Genomic DNA, 19,730 nt, shown 5'->3' on the forward strand with positions numbered 1-19,730 from the left:
TCAATAATGAATTGACCAGAAGCCAAACAGCTAGCATATTTATGTTTGGGGGTTTGATTTAAACATGCTTCTCTATGACAGCTCTTTCTCGGCTACCGAATCACGAAAAAGTACACAGCATAAGCATCCGTGACATTGCACTCTATTTGGAACGAGAACAGGGGGACAAATCAATAAGAAAGGGTATCTGCATTGGGAGTCACCCAACAGCCCCCTAATGCTGACGAAAAAAGTAGCAACAGGTAACTAGCCGAAATCAACCGGTCCAAGAAAAAATGACTGTTTTCCAGAACAGGGGGCCAAAATGTGGATCACGGATCAAAAGAAGAGGGGGAAATGGGACAGGCTTTCAGTTCATATGGGATTCATCTCTTTTTTGTTTAAGTTTATTAATTATAATAAGAGAAAAAAAAAAAAATAAAAAGGGATATCGTTTACTGCGTCTCAGCGGCGGAAGCATTCTGGAGGTATTGGTAGGCGAAGTAGGCGATCAGACCACCGACCAAGACGATGCCGTAGAGACCGACACCCATGCCGGCGCTGTCGCCGGAGCCCGAGGGACCGGAGGAAGACTGGGGTTGAGAGCGAGGAGCAGGGTCGCCGGGCTGATGGAATTGTGTTAGTGTGAGTGAACGACTTGTCTTGCGAGTTGCTTTTTCGTCGTCTGACGTACCATGCGCTTCAGCTTGCCGACCAGGAGACCGTCCAGGATCTCACGGGCCTCGTCACTGTGTCCGACATCTTCGAAGGCCTCGGTGCCGTCCTGGCCACCGACGTCGAGGAGGACTTCCTCACCACCACTGTTGTTGAGGGCAGATTATGTTAGTTTGTTTTGTTCCTTTGATCCGACAGAGTGTTTCCTTGCGCGATTTGTCTCATTGCTTTTTTGAGGGGTAGAGAGCATGACCTCTGGAGGCGAGGGGGGGGTGAGAGGCTCAATTGGGAAGGGATATGCATGTGGAAAATGGACGGTGATGAACGTACGGGTGCTCATCGACGAAGGAGGTGCAGTCGTAGACCTTGTCGTGGATGACCATGTAAAGGTCCTTCTTGGTGTTGTGAGCGCTAACCTCCTGGAAGGTGAATTCCTTTGCGTCGGCCATGGTTGTAAAGTGTTGTAGCTGTGTGAATAAAGAATGTGAATGTCAGCGACTGACAAAGCCAAGGAGATTGATCGGTGAGAGCAGAGGAAGGGCTTAGGTGATAAGCAGGGGAATTCGGGACAGTCCCAGGACAGTTCCATGATCGGAATACTGTCTATGGATCTTGACTTCATGCGATATGGTATAGAGCGAAGTGACAATGCGCGAGTAACAATGCCAGCAGCGTAAGCCACCCCCGAGTCCAGCCTGACTGGAGGGTTTGTACCTCGGAATGTAGAAAACACCAGATCGCAAGGGAGAAGAAATGCGATAGGGCGGAGACTCACCGAAGATTCAACAAGAATGAGATTAAAGGTACGGAGGTACAAAGGCTCAAAAGAGGCAGATCACAGAAGACGATCTAGACGAGAGAAGAATAGAGAGACTAGAGATGAACCCGAGGAAGGAAAGAAAGAGGGAGAGAAAGAGAAAGAGAGAAGAGGAGAAGGAAGAGGAGGAGGAGCGAGAAGGAAGCCGAGCAGATGGGAAAGACTGTCGGTTCCTTAGGCAGCCCCCCTGGCGCCTGTGATTCGACAGTGACTCCGCCTTCCAACTGGATGGACCTCCAGGAACATTATTCCAATCCCAAACACAGGAGCCGTGGCTGCCATCCGGCCACCTGGGGATTTACCGGGTTGCCGGCAGCCTGCTCCCTACTAGTATTCACATTTCACCGATTTATCACTACTACTGCCTACTGTCAATACTATCTTCTACACTACGTACTCCGATCGGACTCACTGCACTCAATTCTCAACCTGTTCCCAATCAGGCAATCCTGAAAAGTGGCCTGATAGGGATGGCCTCTTCTCCGCCAATCACAGCAGGCTTATTCCCAGCTTAGTCAGTGTATCTTATGCACTAGTCCTGATGGGGAAGAGTGACTAGAACGGGCCGTCGATCAATAATCAAAAAATTATGCTGGTGGATTAGTGAATTGACGATGTTGTCTAGATGTTGCATATGGGTTTTAGATGTTGTCTTGGTCTTCAGGATCTTTTTACCTGATTTGGGGTATGTGTTGTAACTGCCTATACTACTACAGTAGTTGTCTTTCCCCCCCTCCTCCGTTATCAGATGGTTGTCATGATTCTTTTCCAATCATTCTAGAAAAAAAGAAGATTAGCCTATCTCGCTCCACTGAAAATCAAAACCTCGGAATAACCTCCGCGGGGGGAAAGAAGTTACACAACCAGTGTAATTTGGTTGACCTTTTTCGGTGACTGACTTTGCCTACCGTTTGCTCCACCACCCTCCACCACCTTATTGTGGTGTGACAGCCATTCCCAGTAATATTCACATTTCTAGATGGTATTTTACAATTCCGCGATATTTTGATAATCCGCTATTTATTACTTCATACATATTTCCAGAATAATATCATCCATAGTATATACAATCAAGCTCTACATGGTGTAGTAAATACATGATAGTAACTAATCTGCTATGTAATGATCATAAAATTCAATAATATCGTACTCTGAAACCGAATTCCGTAATTCCGCCCATCTACTATGTATCTACGTAAATCCCGACCCTGCGATCCCTCGATAGCCGTAACCTCGGGGAGGGGATCTGGTCGGGTAGCGCCGTCGGGATTAACTGCCCCAGTTGGTCACTCATTCTTTCCCCGCCTTTCCTTCCCGCGCGGAATGTTACTCCTCCTTGGGAGAATATTCATACTAGAGTTATCTTCCGTGTCCTCCGTAGTGGATATCTACTAAATAGGGAACTTCTATCTATATGATTCGGCTATATTGTGGGGTTCTAGAATGTTCATCATCACTTAGTGGCCAAGAAGTATCCAATGCTGTCTATCTTCTGCAAGTAGTTGAAAACTAAATATCTATACATCCCATATCGCTTTAGGAAACCTAAGTGAAACAGGTAATCAATGAGGGAAATAAATCAATGGCCCAGCCAGCCAGCCCATTCCATGTCAACATGTCTTGCTCAAATAGGTATGGTTGATGATGCAAATAAAGAAACAAAATAGCAAAGTATATATAAGTAAGTTCGTTCCATGCTGGAAATCAAATTCATCCCTCATGCAAAGTCCGTGTCATCGTCTCCCATTGCAATCGCAAAATATGATCAGAAAGAAAAGAAACCCCGGGTATATGAGAAGACGTCACCTGTCCCAGTGCAACTCTTACCCATGCCAAAGCGGAATCAACGCTACATCATAGTCCGTTCCCTGACCACCAGACAGAGGCGGGCCGTGAGGGGATGAACAAAGAAAAAGGAAAAGAAAATGAGACTGTTATATAAGGAAGACGTCCACCCCGTCTCTCGGCCCCTTTACTTGGCGGGCACCCGCTCGTAGAAGACAATATAGGCTTGTTCGTTCTGCAGCCGGTCTTTCGATCGCAGATCCCGCGGGTTGAAATCGGTCACCCGCTCGTCATCGAACCGTCGCCAGCATTGTCGCTGCGCATCTCGCACCAGAGAGATGTAATGTCCGCTGCCCATCGAGGACCCGATATGCCGCAAGACTCCGTACGCATCGTACGTGAACGGAGGCACCGTGGCCGCGATCGGGTCGTGGGGTAAACCGTTGGTCTGCCCCTGATTATATGCCGAGAAGACAAAGTCATCCATCCGGAGTCCGTGCAAAGGGAAGTCGATAGGCGTATGGATCTTCCGTGCAGTCTGGGTCTTCGACGCCGAGAACCGCTTGAAGTGGACGACCAAGATCTGCGGCGCTCGCGTGATAATGATCTGTTTGGTGGCCACTCGTTCGCACTTGCAGTACGGACATTTCCACACCTCATCCCCACTCAGCATCTCCTCTTGGCAATAACTGCGAAGGCATTGGTAAATGTCGCCCGTGCCCGACGGTGGAATTTCGACACTGATGCTGTAGAATGCCTCATACGTGGTTGATGTCCGCTTACAGGTGGTGCAGCGTAGCCGGCTCGCGTGCTGGCCTGCAAAGAGCGATGAAATGAACGACTCTTCGCGATGACAATAGCGATCCCACTCAATCTTGGAAACCTTGGGAACGGGCATTCTCTCGCGCTGCATCTCTTCCTCGAATGTCAAGGGTCTGAGAGGCGTCCGCTGCCAATTAATGTTTAGGTCCTCGTGCAAACAGTCGACGACAAAGTCGAAGAATTCCTTGGCATCCTGCTGGCGATCGATAGCCCATTCTTGATTCAGTCGTCCGCAAAAATTCCGAAAGGAGGTCGGCATGATCACTTCCACGTCGTTCTTCCAGAGCGATCGGATCAGATTCGCGAAAAGCCCCGGCATAACGCCTTGGGAGCCCTTCCAGTTCTTTTGTACATAGTACCGAAACCGATTGTCGATGAAGAACTTACTCAACACCACTGTAGCGTTCAAACACTGAAGGGTAGAGTTCATGTAACAGGTCACGCCAAAATTAGTCAAGCCAGTCCGTGGGAGCTTCAGGCGGTTAAGCATCGAGCTTGGTGTGTAGAGAGCTGTTTTGGTGGCAGAGTTCTGTCTCTCCAACGTAGGTTGTATTTGCCGGCCGTCTGAAACGCCACTATAACTGGGCCGTGGGACTGCAGGCGGAGGCCTTGATGGGGCAACAGGAACAGGCGCAGCATAGTTGGGTGCGGGTGTCCCCGCTGGCCGAACATGCGGCGTCACCATTGACTGCTGGATTGCATGTGGTTCCGGGAAGCGCCGCAGGAAATCCTCATATGTGTGCACAAAGGGAGAGACAGGTGGCTCTTCAGCACCTTCCGGTTCTTCCGTGAGTGCTTCCTCCTCGACATAGGTCCCGGGGTCAATTTCTTCCGTCTTAGACTTTTCCATCCACTCTGTGAGCTCTTGAGGATTCAGTGGCTTATATTCGCGCAATCTTCTCTTCCTCACTTCCAAGCTAGAATTGGCACTGACGATAGTAGGCACTCTTCCTAGCGGTCGCCCTGGCCTTCTGACAGGCCTCTTTGCTTGCAAAGATCCCATAACAGCAGCAGTGGAGGATGTAGCAAGAGATTGCTGGCCAACTAGATCGATCCATGCGTCAAGGCCGCCAAGCAGTAGTGCAGGAGGTCGTCCATCTTTCAATGGCTTATATGCGTTGAACTCGTAAAGCGTGTCATACAGGGCTCGAAGATGAGGAGCCGTAGTGCCTACAGGAGATCCGGCTAGATAACTGACTGATGCCGTTCCCTGGTCATAATAAACGACCATGTCATACTCGTTGCGCCGCTCGAATAATGACTGCTCATGTTCCGGCGACACCACCAGGCGCTCTTCGAGCTCCTCCGCTGACACATTCTCCTTTAATGCCACCGGCTCAATGCAAAGGATCGAGGAGGCATAGATGTGGCCACTATCGTACTGGTCCCGGAAACGCACGTCAATCAATAGAATATTGTATTTGCGCATATACTCCAGCAGCTTCTGGGGCTCAATTGTGGTGCTGTGGGGGAGATCTGCACTACTGCTTTTAACCTCCTTCGCTTGATGCACACCGTTCGGGGTTTGCGACCTGTAAGGATTGTCGTCGAAGCCATCATGGCTAAGACTGCTGCGAGAAGATGACGTAATTTGAGAATACCGTGGGTTGACGGGACGAGAGCTTTCAACTGAGGTCCTGGGTGGGTTTGAGGGTCCTTGTGAAGGCACTGTCCAGATCGGGCTGTAAGTTGGATCGGGGGCGCGAGGAAGAGATGTATTAAGGGGCACTTTCGGAGGTATAGTAGGTACGCTATGGGAGGAGCCCATACTACGGGGCCCTAGAGGCCGCCGCGGAGGTACCCCTTGGGACATTTGGGACGATGGTCGAGTAGGGAGATCCTGAATCGGGGGTGTTGAGGTAGTACCGTTTTGGCCATTGGACATAGAACCTACATCAGATGGAGTAGGCGGCGACATTTTTAGTTTTGCGAATCTCTCAGCAAGTGCATCCCCAGCAGGACTCGAAAAACGATTCATCTTTGCATTTGCTTGGGCTGATCGTTGGAATTGCGTGGGGCTAGGCATCCGCAAAGAGTTGTTGCCAGCGTCAACAGGGCGACCTCTTGGGTCCGGACTCTGCCCAAGTTCAGGAGACACCACTTGTGATCTTGGTCGTGGAGGGTTCGACCGAGACACCCCACCAGGCTGCACGTTGCTCAGCAAATTGTTCTCCAGTATTTGTTGTTTGATATCATCCATTGTCCCTTGCTTCATCCGCACAGCCTGTCACCATCAGATTAGCCACATTGTACGAATTTTAGACATCACGACTTGTCACAGCACTCGATGTGCTTTGGGAAGCCACGGCATACCATCATCAACTCCCCGAATCGTTTGTACCATCCTGGACGTTGGCTGGCAGTGGCTCGGTAGTCAGGGTGATTAGGTATTAGATTTATTGTAATCTCCGACGCTCGCAGGTAATGCACATAAGCCCGATCCAGTTGATCGGTGTCGGCAAGCTCACGGGCTCGATCTATGGCCACTTGCGCTCGCTCCAGCAGAACGCTTAGCTGTACGGAAAGCGGGTCAGTCATCCGCAACGTCACCCGTTAAGCGCATAGGGAACGGGAACCAACCGATGTATTGTCGTTCAGATCAAGCGCTGCTGCTTCATCTTGGAGATCCTTGATATTGGGGAATCGAGCTGGTTGAGACCCGGCGGGGGACGCATAACTGTTGTTGGCCTGATACGATCCTAGTCCGGCGGCGATTGACTTCCCGCCCGGCTGCATACCACCGAGGGACTGAGGGCGGCGGGGAGCGTTATCCCACGGTGCAAAGTCTGGAGGAGAGGGTAGGGCCGCTGCATCTGGGGACATTATATCACAGCGAGGAAAGCCGAATTCCAGCACATGACCTGGAGGACGGCTTCGTAGGACACGCGGCGAGGGGCAATCTGGTCAAACTCGGGGATCGGAAATCGAAGGGGACTGGCTGAAAGGATAACGGGGAAGTCGGAGAGAAAAAGACCGATGGCGACCGCAATGACAGACAGGCCCGAGCAGAGAGATTTGGAAGAAACATGCAAGAAAGAGAGAGCGCAGGACCTCAACGAGTAGAGAATCGAACAACTGCCAGGCCAAGTAGGCAGCCAACGTTGCGGGATGGAACTGGATGAATTGGGATGAATGTTTCTGGGGTAAGTCGGTATGTAATGCGCCGGTATCGTCATGGTGGTGTTACTCACCGCCCGGGCCTATGACGCCACTGCTTGACCCTGGCTGCCTGGGGCCGCCCGCTGACTCATGGCGCCCGACCAATGGCGGGGCCACATTGTTGCCTACTGCATTAGGTAAGATGGTACCTCCCGCCATCATTGCTCGTTACTGTTATCGCTTCGATCTGCCTGGAGCTTGCTGTCGACTCCCCTTCTTTCGCCCTTGACTTTCCAACTCTGGTCTGTTCCTGAAGCAACCCGGGTCGTGTTCTGGTCATCTCTTCAGTTTCACCTCTCCCTCTACTCTACCGACTAGGACTGTACCCAGCAGCCCCTCCCTTCCCCTTGTCGCTGCTACCCAACGTCATAGCGATCCTGGGCTCCGCCATCGTCAGATTATCATCCATTGCGCACTGTCAACATGGCGGGGTGGTTCTCTTCAACATCACCGATCGAGGATCAGGTGGAGAAGGCCACCGCATCTTCCCTGTATGTCTCCTTCTCTTCCCATGTCTTATTTCGACGGTGATCGGCCTGTGGACGGCCCCCATCCAGTCAACCACCAACTGACTTCTAACAACTGGCGCAGAGAGGACATTGCGCTCAACTTAGAGATCTCCGACCTTATCCGATCGAAGGGTGTCCAGCCCAAAGATGCTATGAGATGCTTGAAACGCCGGTTAGAAAACAAAAACCCGAACATACAGCTGGCGACATTGAAGGTTGACTACCCGACTTCGTTGCAACGATAATTCCATGCTGACGGGTGGTTCACCATGCAGTTAACAGACACATGCGTGAAGAATGGCGGTACTCACTTCTTGGCGGAGATTGCGTCGCGCGAGTTCATGGATAATCTTGTTTCGCTTCTCAAGACCGAGGGTGCTCCGCTAAATTCCGACGTGAAGGCCAAGATGCTAGAATTGATTCAGGACTGGGCGATGGCAGCCCAGGGCCGTATGGACCTGAGCTACGTCGGCGAAACATACCGCAGGCTGCAAGACGAAGGCTTCCGATTCCCTCCCAAGACCCAGATTAGCGGAAGCATGTTGGAAAGCAGTGCGGTGAGTTGCTTATGCTGCAGTACCTTTCCCTTCCTGGATGCTAACATTCGAATTGCGCAAGCCTCCTGAGTGGATCGACTCCGATGTCTGCATGCGCTGCCGTACTCCCTTCAGCTTCATGAACCGCAAACACCACTGTCGCAACTGCGGAAGTGTCTTCGATGCGCAATGTTCCAGCAAAACCCTCCCCCTACCTCATCTCGGAATCCTGCAGCCTGTTCGAGTGGACGACGGCTGTTATGCCAAGTTGACTTCCAAAGCCCTTGCGCCCAGCGGTCTTTCAGACCGAGCATCATTCAAGAACAACTCTATAACCAAATCCAGTGTGATGGAGCCTCGTGGAGGTAGAGCTGAAGGGGGGTTCGATGATGATCTGCGCCGGGCGCTACAGATGAGTTTAGAGGAGGCGCAGAACAAAGGCTCAGGTGGTTATGTTCCACAAAGTACGATCCAACAGCCACCCAGAGCACCTGCTCAACCTGCCATAGAAGAGGAGGAGGATGCGGATCTGAAGGCTGCCATCGAAGCGTCTCTGCGTGACATGGAGGAGCACAAGCAGAAGCATGCGGCCGCTTTGAAGAACACATCGTCTGCAGACACACAGTCCCGCCAGACACCAAGTGCAACCCCGTTGCCAAAGAACTCCTACGAACTCAGCCCAGTCGAGGTAGAGAACATTCATCTTTTCGCCGCTCTGGTCGACCGACTACAACACCAGCCTCCGGGCACCATACTCCGCGAACCTCAGATCCAGGAACTCTACGAAAGTATTGGCGCGCTCCGCCCCAAATTGGCACGGAGCTATGGGGAGACCATGAGCAAACATGGTAAGCCATTACCATGGTTTTCATTCGTTACTGGGTGAAAAAGTCTTGATGGCTAACATATGAGATACAGACACTCTCCTTGACCTACACGCCAAACTCTCGACGGTGGTCCGATACTATGATCGCATGCTTGAGGAACGTCTATCCAGCGCTTACGCACAACATTCTCTAGGGTACAGCCCGGTCCCCGGCGGATCGCCATACCCCAACATCTACCCGCCCATGCCCGCCCAGGCGCCTGATGGGAAGACTGGAACCGAAAGCTTCTACTATGGAAATCCGATCGCCGAGAGCCACCAGGCTCCGGCAGCGCCTTACCCGCAGCCTCAACCCGAAAGGGAGCTGCATGAGAGAGTTGGGACACGTAGTGGTACCATGAGCCCTAGTGTCTACGCGCATCCATCACAGCCCATCTCACCCAGCGTGCCCTGGAACGGCAGTGCTCATGCTGTTGCCTCTCCACAACCGTCGAGCGCCAGTATGGCTTACCCCAGCAACCCTTCGGCTTATGCGGGGCCGGCCGGTGCGACGCAGTTCTACACCTCTCCACCACACGTGGAACCCGATGTCAAACCGGCACAGCATGCCCGACCAATGGAGCCAGACATGCCTTATCAGGGCTCACCGGTGATGCAGCGGGAGACACTGTATCAACCGTCGGCACCGTCGGCACCGTCAGCCCCAGATCTCCCGACCGACCAAGGACCGGCATCAGGCTACGGGCTTCAGCGGCAGCCAACGGACCCGTCTGCTGCATTATTTTATGCGCCGCAGCCTCCTCAGGGGAACCCCTACCCGGCATACCCTCAAGGCGCGCCGGTACATCCTGGCCAGGCTGTGGGGGATGTCTCTCCTGTGGGTGTAACGCCGGCTCATGCACCGTATCAACAGCCCACGCCGTCTCGGCCGCCGGTCGAAGAAAGTCTGATTGAGCTGTAGAAGCAAGGGGGTATGCAGCGGGGGTTGTGGAGATGAGGGGGAGAGGGGCGCATTCCGATGCTTGTTTTTGTTGCTTATACTCTCTAGTCTTTTGTCACCGTGATACCAAAACATTGGTTGTTTGCAAGCCACGAAATTGTATGTACAGATGTCACAAATCCTGTGGATGGAAGACTACTTTCGGAGACCATTAGTGTAATGTTAGTTGTAGAGGTGGTAAAAGTACGTATATCGCGTAGGGGGGGATTATCCGGAAGATTCAATGGAAGGAAGATAAGAACCCAAAAGAGCTAGATGGGGATGGGGAAATGCCTCGTGGAGTAAGTTGCTGGCGATCGCCGGTCTCAGTGGCAAATGGAAATGGAAAAATACAGCAATAATGGATACTCGGTCTGGACTCGGTATGGAAACGGGAACGGGGAAAGGTATTATTCAGTCATTCATTCGTTTTCCATTCCGGATTCCATCTTCGATCTTCAATCTTCAATCTTCCATCATCTTTCCCTCTTCCTTCTCCTCGATCTGGGGGGAAATTTGATTGTCTCCTGCCACTACTCCTCAATGTCATAGACTACTACTACTTGCCAGTTGTGTCTTTCCTTTGCTCGTTTCCATCCATACTTTATATACATAGTCTACATCCACTACCTCTCTCTTCTCTCTCCTTTCTCCCTCACGATCTCCCCTAACTTAACACTTTCTCTCCCTCTCTCTGATTTTACCCGAAACTCCCTCCCCTCCACATCTCCGTCTTTTTTTCAGCTTCCTTGTTCCCGGAACTACTACGTTACTTTTACTGGTGTAACGCATCTCGCGTCAGCCACCAATTGCTTCTTCCCCCACGCTTTCCCAGCATCCTCACATCTCTGCTGGAAAGACAATCGCTCTTTGCTTTTCCCTACTTAATTATCTGCAGCTCTCTTTCTGGATTCTGCTGTTGTGAGACCCAGTGACTCTAAGTTACTTACTTATACTGCCTTTCCTGGGCTGGTCCTCTAATACTGCAGAAAGTCCTACCAATCGCTTTGATCGCTATTCCTCCGACGTGCTGCTCCTCGCCCGATCCGGCGCTGATTACCCCCCCTCTCTCTCCTCTCTCGCCGGTGTGCCCTTTCCCCTCTCAGTCGTCGGGACGCCCTTGCTTTTTTGGTATTACTCGCCTTGCCTGTGATTTCTTATTCCCGCCATGCCGACCTCCAACACTTCCTCCCCAGTTAAGCGCCCGGGGCTGGGCCGCCGCGCTGTTTCCTCTCATGCGGTCGTCACGCGCTCTTCCTCTTCAACTACCACCATCTCCCAAGGCGAGCTCTCTCACTCTCACTCCTCGAACCCTCAGAAGCTTCCTCATCGCCCTCATCGCCCCCATTTGGTCGGCGGTGGTCATCGCAATCATCACCGCAATCCTTCCTTCGGAAAGAACCTGAATAAGCTACAAAGACACCAGTCCTCCCACCAGATCGGTACTACTACAACGACGACGGAAGGTCCCGCTCGCGTGCATCAGCGCAAGAAGTCCGCACCCGCAACACCCGCTGCAAGCCCCCGGGGGCATCACGTCCGCTGGGATGGGGTGTTGGACGAACCACACCGCAGCACCGGTTCGATGAAAAAGAATTACTCGAGCCCGGCTCTCCGACGCAATACTTCGGGTGTTTTGGGGAAGAAAGCTTTGGTCACCGACCGTCCTCACTCGAGCTCTGGAAAGAAGAAGACCGTGGGCTTTGAGCTGGCAGATTCCGACAACGACGACGACGCTGACTGGGAAGATACCACTCAGTCACCTGAAAGTACCCGGCGCAGCTCGGTCGCACAGTCGAAGGAGAGTGTGGAGAATCCTGCCGTGCTGGTGGACCCCCTTACTTTCGTCAAACGCTCCTACCCACAATTCCCTCGAGCAACCAGTCTTCCAGAGTCAACCAGCAAGAGTTTCGGCGAAGACCACCTATCCGACGACGACGATCAAGACGACGACGACAACAACACTCCACAACAGCGTTCTGATTCTGAGGAAAGACACGAAGAAGCGGGCCGCGCTCTCGACCATCCCGATATTGCCGCTCGCCTGCTCAGCCCGTCCCATTCCGCCAAAGCACCGCCCGCCATGTCTTCCATCTCCGCCACGGTGAAGCCGACCGCCGTGGAATCGCTCTCGCGCAATGCATCTCTGACCAACTTGGCCTCCGGGCCTGATGGTGCACGACGTCCCCTGTCTTCGTCCCACAATACATTGGCGCATACTCCGGGTACTCAGGCCCAGGCGACCTCGTCTTCAATTGAAGGCGGCGTGTCGAAGTTCATCATTAATAACAAGACTGGACCGCATGCCTTTTCTCGTACCGACTCCGACCCGAATACTCCATCGTCCTTTCTACCACATTATCACCCACAGACACCACCATCCCCTCGCGGTACCAGCTCCAGAAAGCCACGAGCCTCTCCACCTTCAAGGCCTCTCGGTGCTGAGCCGCATTCCCGTACGCAGCAAAAACTTTGGTTGCAACGCACGGCGGCACTCAACACGTCGCCGCCTGACGGTCATGGCGTAACTGCAACGGTCTCCCCATCAGCCATAGATCCCGCATTCATTGCTGTGACCCACGCTCGGCCGGGCGCTGGCCCATTTGAACCCGGCAGGGCCCTTGTCAACGGGCTTTCCCGCACAGGTGGGGCCGTGCACGACAATGAAGTCAAGCATATCCGCAAAGCGTACGAGAAGACAACGTTGGAACTCACAGTCGTTCGAAGGTTCCAGTCTCCCACGGGTGACAGCTTCAACCGGTTGAACATGATCCTTACTGATCTCAAAGGTGGTGCTGCCAGCTCCAGCGTGACACAACGCGCATCACTTGGCAAGCCGATCAAGTCAGCACCAGCACTGACCCTCCTACAAGAAGGCACAGGTCGCCATAGCGCTAGCCCAGAGCCCAGGCAGCTCATCGGCAAGAGGGATCACGACATGCACACCTCAGTCTCCCAGGCCTATCTCCAAGAACCAGATGATCTTGTGAACGAATCTGACGCGGCTCAGGGACACAAGTCTCAACACCCGTCCCATCGCATACTCTCCACATCTGACGAAGCCATCCATGGCAGTTCAGCCCCGGAGGACATCACCGAAGACACCCTTCGTGCCAATGAAGCGGAGATGATGATCCGTCGCATGTGGGATAGTCGCGAAGTGGCCACCGCCGGCTAGTTGTACAACAACTCCCCTCCACCACCCTCTGTTCACTATTTACCGCTGTCATTTATTCATGTTCCCGGTTATTCTTTATTAGCAACCATGGCGTTCGGTTCTACTCGATGTAGCGCTAAAGGTCGTTTGGGAGTCAATTGTTTCTTTTGCGTAAACGGCGTCATGATGAGATATCACCCTGGGATGTTTTATGCTGTTGCTTATGCCTTTTTTCTTCTAATTGCTTTTTCTTCTCGCTCCTACCCTTCAGCCTCCCTCTACCAGCCTCATTCTCTGTCTATCTTGTGTGCTACGATTATAGATACTCTTTACGTAATAGTGTAATCAATTTAGTGACAACCACCTCTTCTGTGCTTATATCGCCTTACGTCGGCTATGTTTCATGATTTCTCAACCAGCAACTGACTTACAGAGAATAACCAGTTAATCTTGAGTAGAGAAAATAGAGGTAAGGGTAATATTATTCGTCTCTCAGATAGACCATACAATACACACACATACATACAGTTACCCAAAATCATAAGAAAATAAAAAAGTCCAAGTCTATCCCGCTCGTTAAATCTCTTTCGTTCGTTCTTCTCATCGCTCTTCCTGTCTATAAGAAAACCCTAATATATCATTGATCCACATAAAAGTATATTAGCAGGGGGTATGCAAACATATCCCTACTTCAAATGGCAAATAGAGTCGTAGAAAGATTCAAGTAGGAGCGTGTGTATGCTCAAGCAACTTTCCCGCGTTCTCGGTTGCCTCGGCCGCGAGCAGCGCCTCTACCGCCGCGACGGGAGCTGCCACTAGTTGGGTCTGGGTGGTTGCCATTAGCTTGTGGCCGCTGTTGTTGTTGCTCGCGCCGAGGAGCGGAAGGTGTCTTCTTCTGCTGCTGCTGCTGTTGCCGCTGGTCCTTCCGCGGAGGTTGTGAAGGTGGTGGTTGTTGTGATTGTGATGATTGTGGAGTAGAAGTGTCAATAGTACCGTTGGGGCCGTCGCCTTTTCCGCGCCTCTTACGCTGCTGGTGACCCTGGCCTTTGCCGCGGCCACGGTTACCTCGGCCGTCTCTGGCTTCTTGGGCAGTAGTGTCTGGGGCAGAGCCTGGCTCTGGGAGTCCTTGGACACGTCTGCTTTCTTTGTCCCACCATTCTTGGAACTGTTGCTCCAGTTGAATATCTTCGAGATTGTGCTTCGCTGTGGCAGCTTCGTGCAGTTCTTCTTTCTCGGTTTGTTGTTGCATGAGGATGGTGGCTAGTGAAAGTGAGTTGGCTGATGGAGTATGGAAGCTCGTTTGGTAGGGTTCTGGTCGTGGTATGTGACGGATGGATTGGATGGGGGGTTGAGGATTTGCTGAGGGGTTGGAAGTAGATGGTGCAGCGGTTGATGGCACTGGAAGTGAGGGCTTAGACGGTGTTTGGACCTTGTTGGGGGTACTGCGACCTTGGCCTTGAATAGGTGTGGTCTTTGGTTTTGCACCAGGTGGCGGGGTGCCAGCAACCGTTTGACGGAGAGTCATCGAGGGCTTTGGAGTAGACCTGGCGGATCCTTCGGACGGACTTGCTTGCTGCTCGTTGACGGGGGCGGGACTGCTCGTGCTCGGAAGCTTCCAGGGGTTCTGGGGTCCTTCCTTCGCCTTTTGTTGAGCAGCAAGCATGTCTTGCATCTGCTGCTGCTGGATCTTCTTCCGTTCCTTCTGGGATAGCTTGGAAGTAGCATTGTTGTTCTCACGGCGAGCCCCCATTCCCAAGCTGAGGTTCGATACTCGGTTTTCCGAAGCTTCGCTCATGATATCTTTGAGACTCTTCTTGGACGAGGATAAAGCTGAGGAGCTCCAGGGAGGTTGAGCATCTGGCGGGGTCAGGGACCCGTTCCTCTTCTTGTAAAGCGAGGCAGCGCGAGTTTCGCTCGGTGACTCCGGAACTGCAAGATCTCGCGAGGAGGCCATCTGATCATCCAGGTAACTTCGACCCCCGAACGAATCACCGTCGACTAAGCTAGACCCAAGAGCGGGCGAGTCGAAAGACGGTTTGTGCTTATTTGCAGCGGGTGATTTATCCTCTCGCACAACACCCTTCCCTTTCCCAGACTCTCCAGGAGAAAGTAGATATTCATCATCCATCTGGAACATCAAGTCGCCCACAGACTGCCTCGATTTGAGCAAGGGGCTGCTACTAGCTGGAGTCGAGCTATCCTTCGCTGGGGTAGCCTTCACTCTCTGCGCTAATGGCGAGACAGCTGCCTTTTCATTGCTCATCATACGTGGCTTGCCCTCGGAGGCGTCAATGCGATTGAGGCGAGACCTGATTCTCATGGAGTCAATCCTCCGCTTCCTGTCTTCCTCTATTAAAGACACTACTTCGGGGTATTTCTCGAGAACGTATTCTTCTGTGTTTCGTCCCCGCGAAACTGGGAAGCTAGCCATCTGGTTGTCGCGGCAGACAGTGTCAAGAGCACCGAGTAATATGTCGTCGAGGTCTTCCAGTAGCCTGCACAAGATGTAAGAATCACAAACATTGTTGTGCAATGGGGGTCCTCTTACCTGTTCGCCAGCAAGTCCTCTAGATTCAAGCATATGTACTCCAAAGCAGCATCCTTGAACTCTGTCACAAAACACGGAGCAATGGCATTGAGTAGATGGCACACACTGCGTGTGTTCACTAGAGTACGTTAATGAGTGACAAGAATCAAGAGATAGAGAGGATTAACTTACCAAACATCCCAAGCATCTTCTGACATATCTGGGCCAATCTGTCGATCATCAATTCATTGGCCACGAATGCAACATCGAGAACCAAGTCGATAAAATCTTCCAGATCCCTCGATCGGACATCATCGAAGAGCTCAGCTTCCGTGTCGGCATACATGTAGCGAAGAACAAAGTTGAAAACATTCGGCTCGAAGTGCCTGAGGTCAATGTGAACCATGTATTCCGGGTCTGCACGACGTGACAATAGCCACATGCCCTCTGAGCGGCCAAAGAAGAGGGCATTGAAGAAGGGACATCTCTGACAAATGATTTGGCTGTGAGCCTTCACTTCGCTCCCATTCAGCTCGATGACCACATCGGCACTGTCAAAGAACGCCGGGTCCCTGATAGCTCGCTCCATGTCAACTTTGAGAGATTTGGTAGGCTCAATCATAAGCCTAGCAGCTCTCTCCAAGGTTGAGAGTCCCAAATGGCTAGCAATACGCATCACCTCGCTCCGGACTTGGCGATATCTGGAGGCACTCTCCGGCGAGTACCGCACCTGCTGCCAGACGTCCAAGATGCTGTCTGTGTATACAAAGAAAGCAATGTTTAGGACAGTAAGTACATCGACGCCATGCATAATGACGTGCGTCTGGCCCCGATCATCACGCTGAATTGTCACAGTGTCAGGAACAGAGGCGTGGTCCGTACCGCGGAAGTCCTGGAATGCTTTTCGCAGCACCAAGCTGCGTCCTGTTAGGATGAATTCATGCACCGGTACTTGTATGTCAGATTGGCTCGTTCTGAGCCACACAGTCCCGGGCACCAGCTGGGACTGTGAGGTTTGAAACAATGGCTCGATCTCTGAAGACGACATGACGGCTCTTCTGATAGCCATGGCAGGCTCCATGTCCGTATGAACATCCTTCTCATCAGTCTGACTCCGCGGGTCTATAGTTTCCTGTAGCGAGTTGAATGGAGACAGGGGAAGGAGGTCTTTCCACAAGGTAGATTGGTCGACGCTGATTTGCTCTTTCGTGACCTCTGAGTCGCGTTGCACGGCTGCATACGCCCCAAAGGCATTGCTGGATACGCCAATAACCCGAGATAAACCGGGTACGCGAGCAAACTTGTAATCCTTCGATGCGCCATCCTTCGTCTTCCCTCGCTTCTCCTTCCTCCAGGCCGAACCGGAAACGGTACAAATGACGATCGAACCATCCTGCCCCACGTCTACATCTGCAGCGGCCATATGGGCTTTCTTGATGGACCAAACGCGAGTCGGCTGGGACAGAGAATTGCGGGTTTTGGATGGGTTGGTCGTTGAAGTTGATACTGGCGGATGTTCTGTCTTGTTGACCTGAACTGTATATACTTCACCAAAGCTGGACAGCGCACAGATGGTATTTCCACCCGACTTGACCTGAACGATCTCATTGACAGATGAACCATATCGTGTAGCCATAAAACTGTCCTTTATGAACCTCGAACTGACATCCAAAGGAAACAAGAGCTTCGAATAGCCGTATTGCGAAAATACCCAGACTTCATGATTCTGGAGGAGAACTGCTGTCGCCTGATCGATAGCAGATACACTTTGTATCGGGGCGCTGAAAAGAGATGCTCCTACCCGTCGGGGCGTCGTTTGGATTTCGAGTGAACGAGCATCAGAGTCCACCAACCCCAATTGTCCTTCGTTTTTACCGAATGTGTACAGACCAGAAGTGCTAAAGACGACCGAATGAATTGCCGATGCTGCTGCTCCAAGAATAACCTCTTTCTTGAAGGGATTGAAAATTTGTCGAGGCGAATTTTGTATAGGCACGTCGTCCCGATTGTTGCTCCTTGGGAGACTGTAGCCAAGTTGGCCAAACTTGTTGCTGCCCCAGCTGAAAATTTCGCCGCGGTCAGTGATCGCTAACGTATGGTCTTGGCCTAGGGCAACAGAAACCACCCTCCTATTTGCGAGTCCACCCGTGTCTATGCAGACAAAACTAAATCGAGTTGACTCATCCCCTGTACCAAGGCGCCCGCCGGGCCCGAAACCACAGAGGAAGAGGTTAGACTCGGGGTCAGTAGTGAGAATAGCTGTGTGAAGCTTCGACATGACAATGTTCTGGATTTTTATGGGCTTATTCTTTACCAACGCTGGTAAGTCCGTTGAGTAGCCGGGTTCTTGATCGGGGTCAAATGTGTCGTCATTCGACCGTTGCTCCAGAAATTCACGGTAAAAGCGTTGTAGGAGGTGCTCGGGTCGTTTGAGAGTGATTCTTTCAGGATATTGACGATCATCTTGATCGCCAACTCCAAGGTTCAAGTTCTTGTTACTCCCAAAGGTGAACACTTCGTCACCAGACAAGTTGGTTCTGGGCTTCACAATACTCCTCATACTACGTGAGTCCTCGTCAAAGCCTTCTCCATGGGATGACACATCAGAAGCAGCATCGCTGTTGTCCATATCTGCAAGAAGAGTGGCGTGAGCTGTCGTCCGGGGGCTGATACGTTTGATATCGCGAGTCGCAATCGTCGCCCCATACACATCGAATGGACTATAACCTTCTCGGTCCTTGATCCTGATCAACCCTCCACTTGGGTGCCCGGGGTTGCTTGCTTTGCTGAAATCTGTAGCGTCGCGCATGTCTCGAGCCATCAACGCCTGAGCGATCGTTGCGTTTCCTGCGTATAGAGCTCGATGCAAAGCCGTCCAACCACTTTCCCAGTCTTGCGCATAGATATCAAGAGCGGGAATCTCGAGCAGGGCTATGGCAAATTCGATTGCAGTATCTTTTGGCGAAGACGCCACATGATGAAGGAGGGTTCGACCATGATGATCTCGGGCATTCAGCTCCTCCCGAGATAGCGTCTTGCCAGGGCGCAGGCTACCACCTCGATCCGGTATGGGAGTACCTGGGGAGGTCCCCGTCAATTTCCTGCTCTTCGTCGACGTACCTGGCGAGGAGGCTATCACGGACCCGGGGCTTCCCGGCTTGAAGGGAGAAGCCCCTCCGGTTCCCGTCCGCTGGCTGCCACCCGTTGTATAGGTGGCCGTTGCCAGGAACCGCCGAAAGCTCTCAACGTCATCGTAAAAGAAGAAACCCCAGAGCTTGCTACTCATGTGCTCAAAGTTGTAGTATGTCAGAAACTCTTATCAACCCAGAACCAGAGCGTCGCTGTAACCGCAGAGGGTTGGCGGCGCACCAGCAAGAGTGTGGGTGACAAGAGTATTCTGACCGGACAGAAAAGGAGGGGTTGACGATGGTCAACGCGGGGGTGCAATTTATCGGAGGTTTTTCGAGAGGGATACGTCAGGGCCGTAGATGGAAGTTTGGGACGCTGTAGGTGATGGCTCTTTGCCGATGAGAATAGTTGAAGCCAATCGAACGCGGAAATGCGGTGGCGATGATAAGTAGCTATACCGGGGGACGAATATTGGACTCGGAGTCTTGGTGAACAGCGGGGGAGGGAAGGGCTCAGCGCGTCGGGTAAGCTGGAGGGAAGGTACGCGACCGCGAAATCAAGTCGGATGACCGGGTTCAAGGAGGGATGGAGGCCATTAGCCGGACAGGAAGTAAGATGGACTGGAGGGTGTTCGCAGGGAAGCACAGACTGATTATGCCTTTCCTTCTGATCCGTGGATAATACTCTCCGGGCGGTGGCCAATCGCAGCAGCGCTCCCCTCCATGTTCCCCGACGGTACGGCGAGGAGCATTTCATTAATGAAACTTTTTAAGAAGTACTACAGCCGTGAGGTAAATGTGTAACCATCATCTGGTACATGATTTAATATC

General features: G+C 52.2%; 5 protein-coding genes across 5 annotated transcripts; 2 read left to right on the plus strand and 3 right to left on the minus strand.

The window, feature by feature from the left end:
- Nucleotides 1-434: 434 nt before the first annotated feature.
- Nucleotides 435-1,103, minus strand: AtWU_06740 (cytochrome b5-like heme/steroid binding domain-containing protein; the record flags this gene model as incomplete). Its single annotated transcript, XM_035501849.1, has 3 exons — nucleotides 435-605; nucleotides 674-800; nucleotides 985-1,103. The coding sequence occupies 3 exons, from the start codon at nucleotides 1,101-1,103 to the stop codon at nucleotides 435-437; spliced, it is 417 nt and encodes a 138-aa protein (XP_035357742.1).
- A 2,340-nt stretch (nucleotides 1,104-3,443) lies between these two features.
- Nucleotides 3,444-6,901, minus strand: AtWU_06741 (putative ubiquitin C-terminal hydrolase; the record flags this gene model as incomplete). The annotated part of the gene is made up of 3 exons (XM_035501850.1): nucleotides 3,444-6,302; nucleotides 6,392-6,592; nucleotides 6,659-6,901. The coding sequence occupies 3 exons, from the start codon at nucleotides 6,899-6,901 to the stop codon at nucleotides 3,444-3,446; spliced, it is 3,303 nt and encodes a 1,100-aa protein (XP_035357743.1).
- Nucleotides 6,902-7,660: 759 nt separating this feature from the next.
- On the plus strand, nucleotides 7,661-10,069 carry vps27 (ESCRT-0 subunit protein VPS27; the record flags this gene model as incomplete). Its single annotated transcript, XM_035501851.1, has 5 exons — nucleotides 7,661-7,728; nucleotides 7,829-7,961; nucleotides 8,022-8,303; nucleotides 8,365-9,130; nucleotides 9,201-10,069. 5 exons carry the CDS (start codon nucleotides 7,661-7,663, stop codon nucleotides 10,067-10,069), a joined length of 2,118 nt encoding a protein of 705 aa, XP_035357744.1.
- Nucleotides 10,070-11,255: 1,186 nt separating this feature from the next.
- AtWU_06743 (uncharacterized protein) lies at nucleotides 11,256-13,265 on the plus strand (the record flags this gene model as incomplete). The annotated part of the gene is made up of 1 exon (XM_035501852.1): nucleotides 11,256-13,265. The coding sequence occupies one exon, from the start codon at nucleotides 11,256-11,258 to the stop codon at nucleotides 13,263-13,265; it is 2,010 nt and encodes a 669-aa protein (XP_035357745.1).
- Nucleotides 13,266-13,986: 721 nt separating this feature from the next.
- On the minus strand, nucleotides 13,987-19,057 carry AtWU_06744 (BTB domain and ankyrin repeat protein; the record flags this gene model as incomplete). Its single annotated transcript, XM_035501853.1, has 3 exons — nucleotides 13,987-15,739; nucleotides 15,793-15,910; nucleotides 15,964-19,057. 3 exons carry the CDS (start codon nucleotides 19,055-19,057, stop codon nucleotides 13,987-13,989), a joined length of 4,965 nt encoding a protein of 1,654 aa, XP_035357746.1.
- Nucleotides 19,058-19,730: the final 673 nt, after the last annotated feature.

Source organism: Aspergillus tubingensis (genome assembly GCF_013340325.1).
Source record: "Aspergillus tubingensis WU-2223L DNA, scaffold_8, whole genome shotgun sequence".
Lineage (NCBI taxonomy): Eukaryota > Fungi > Ascomycota > Eurotiomycetes > Eurotiales > Aspergillaceae > Aspergillus > Aspergillus tubingensis.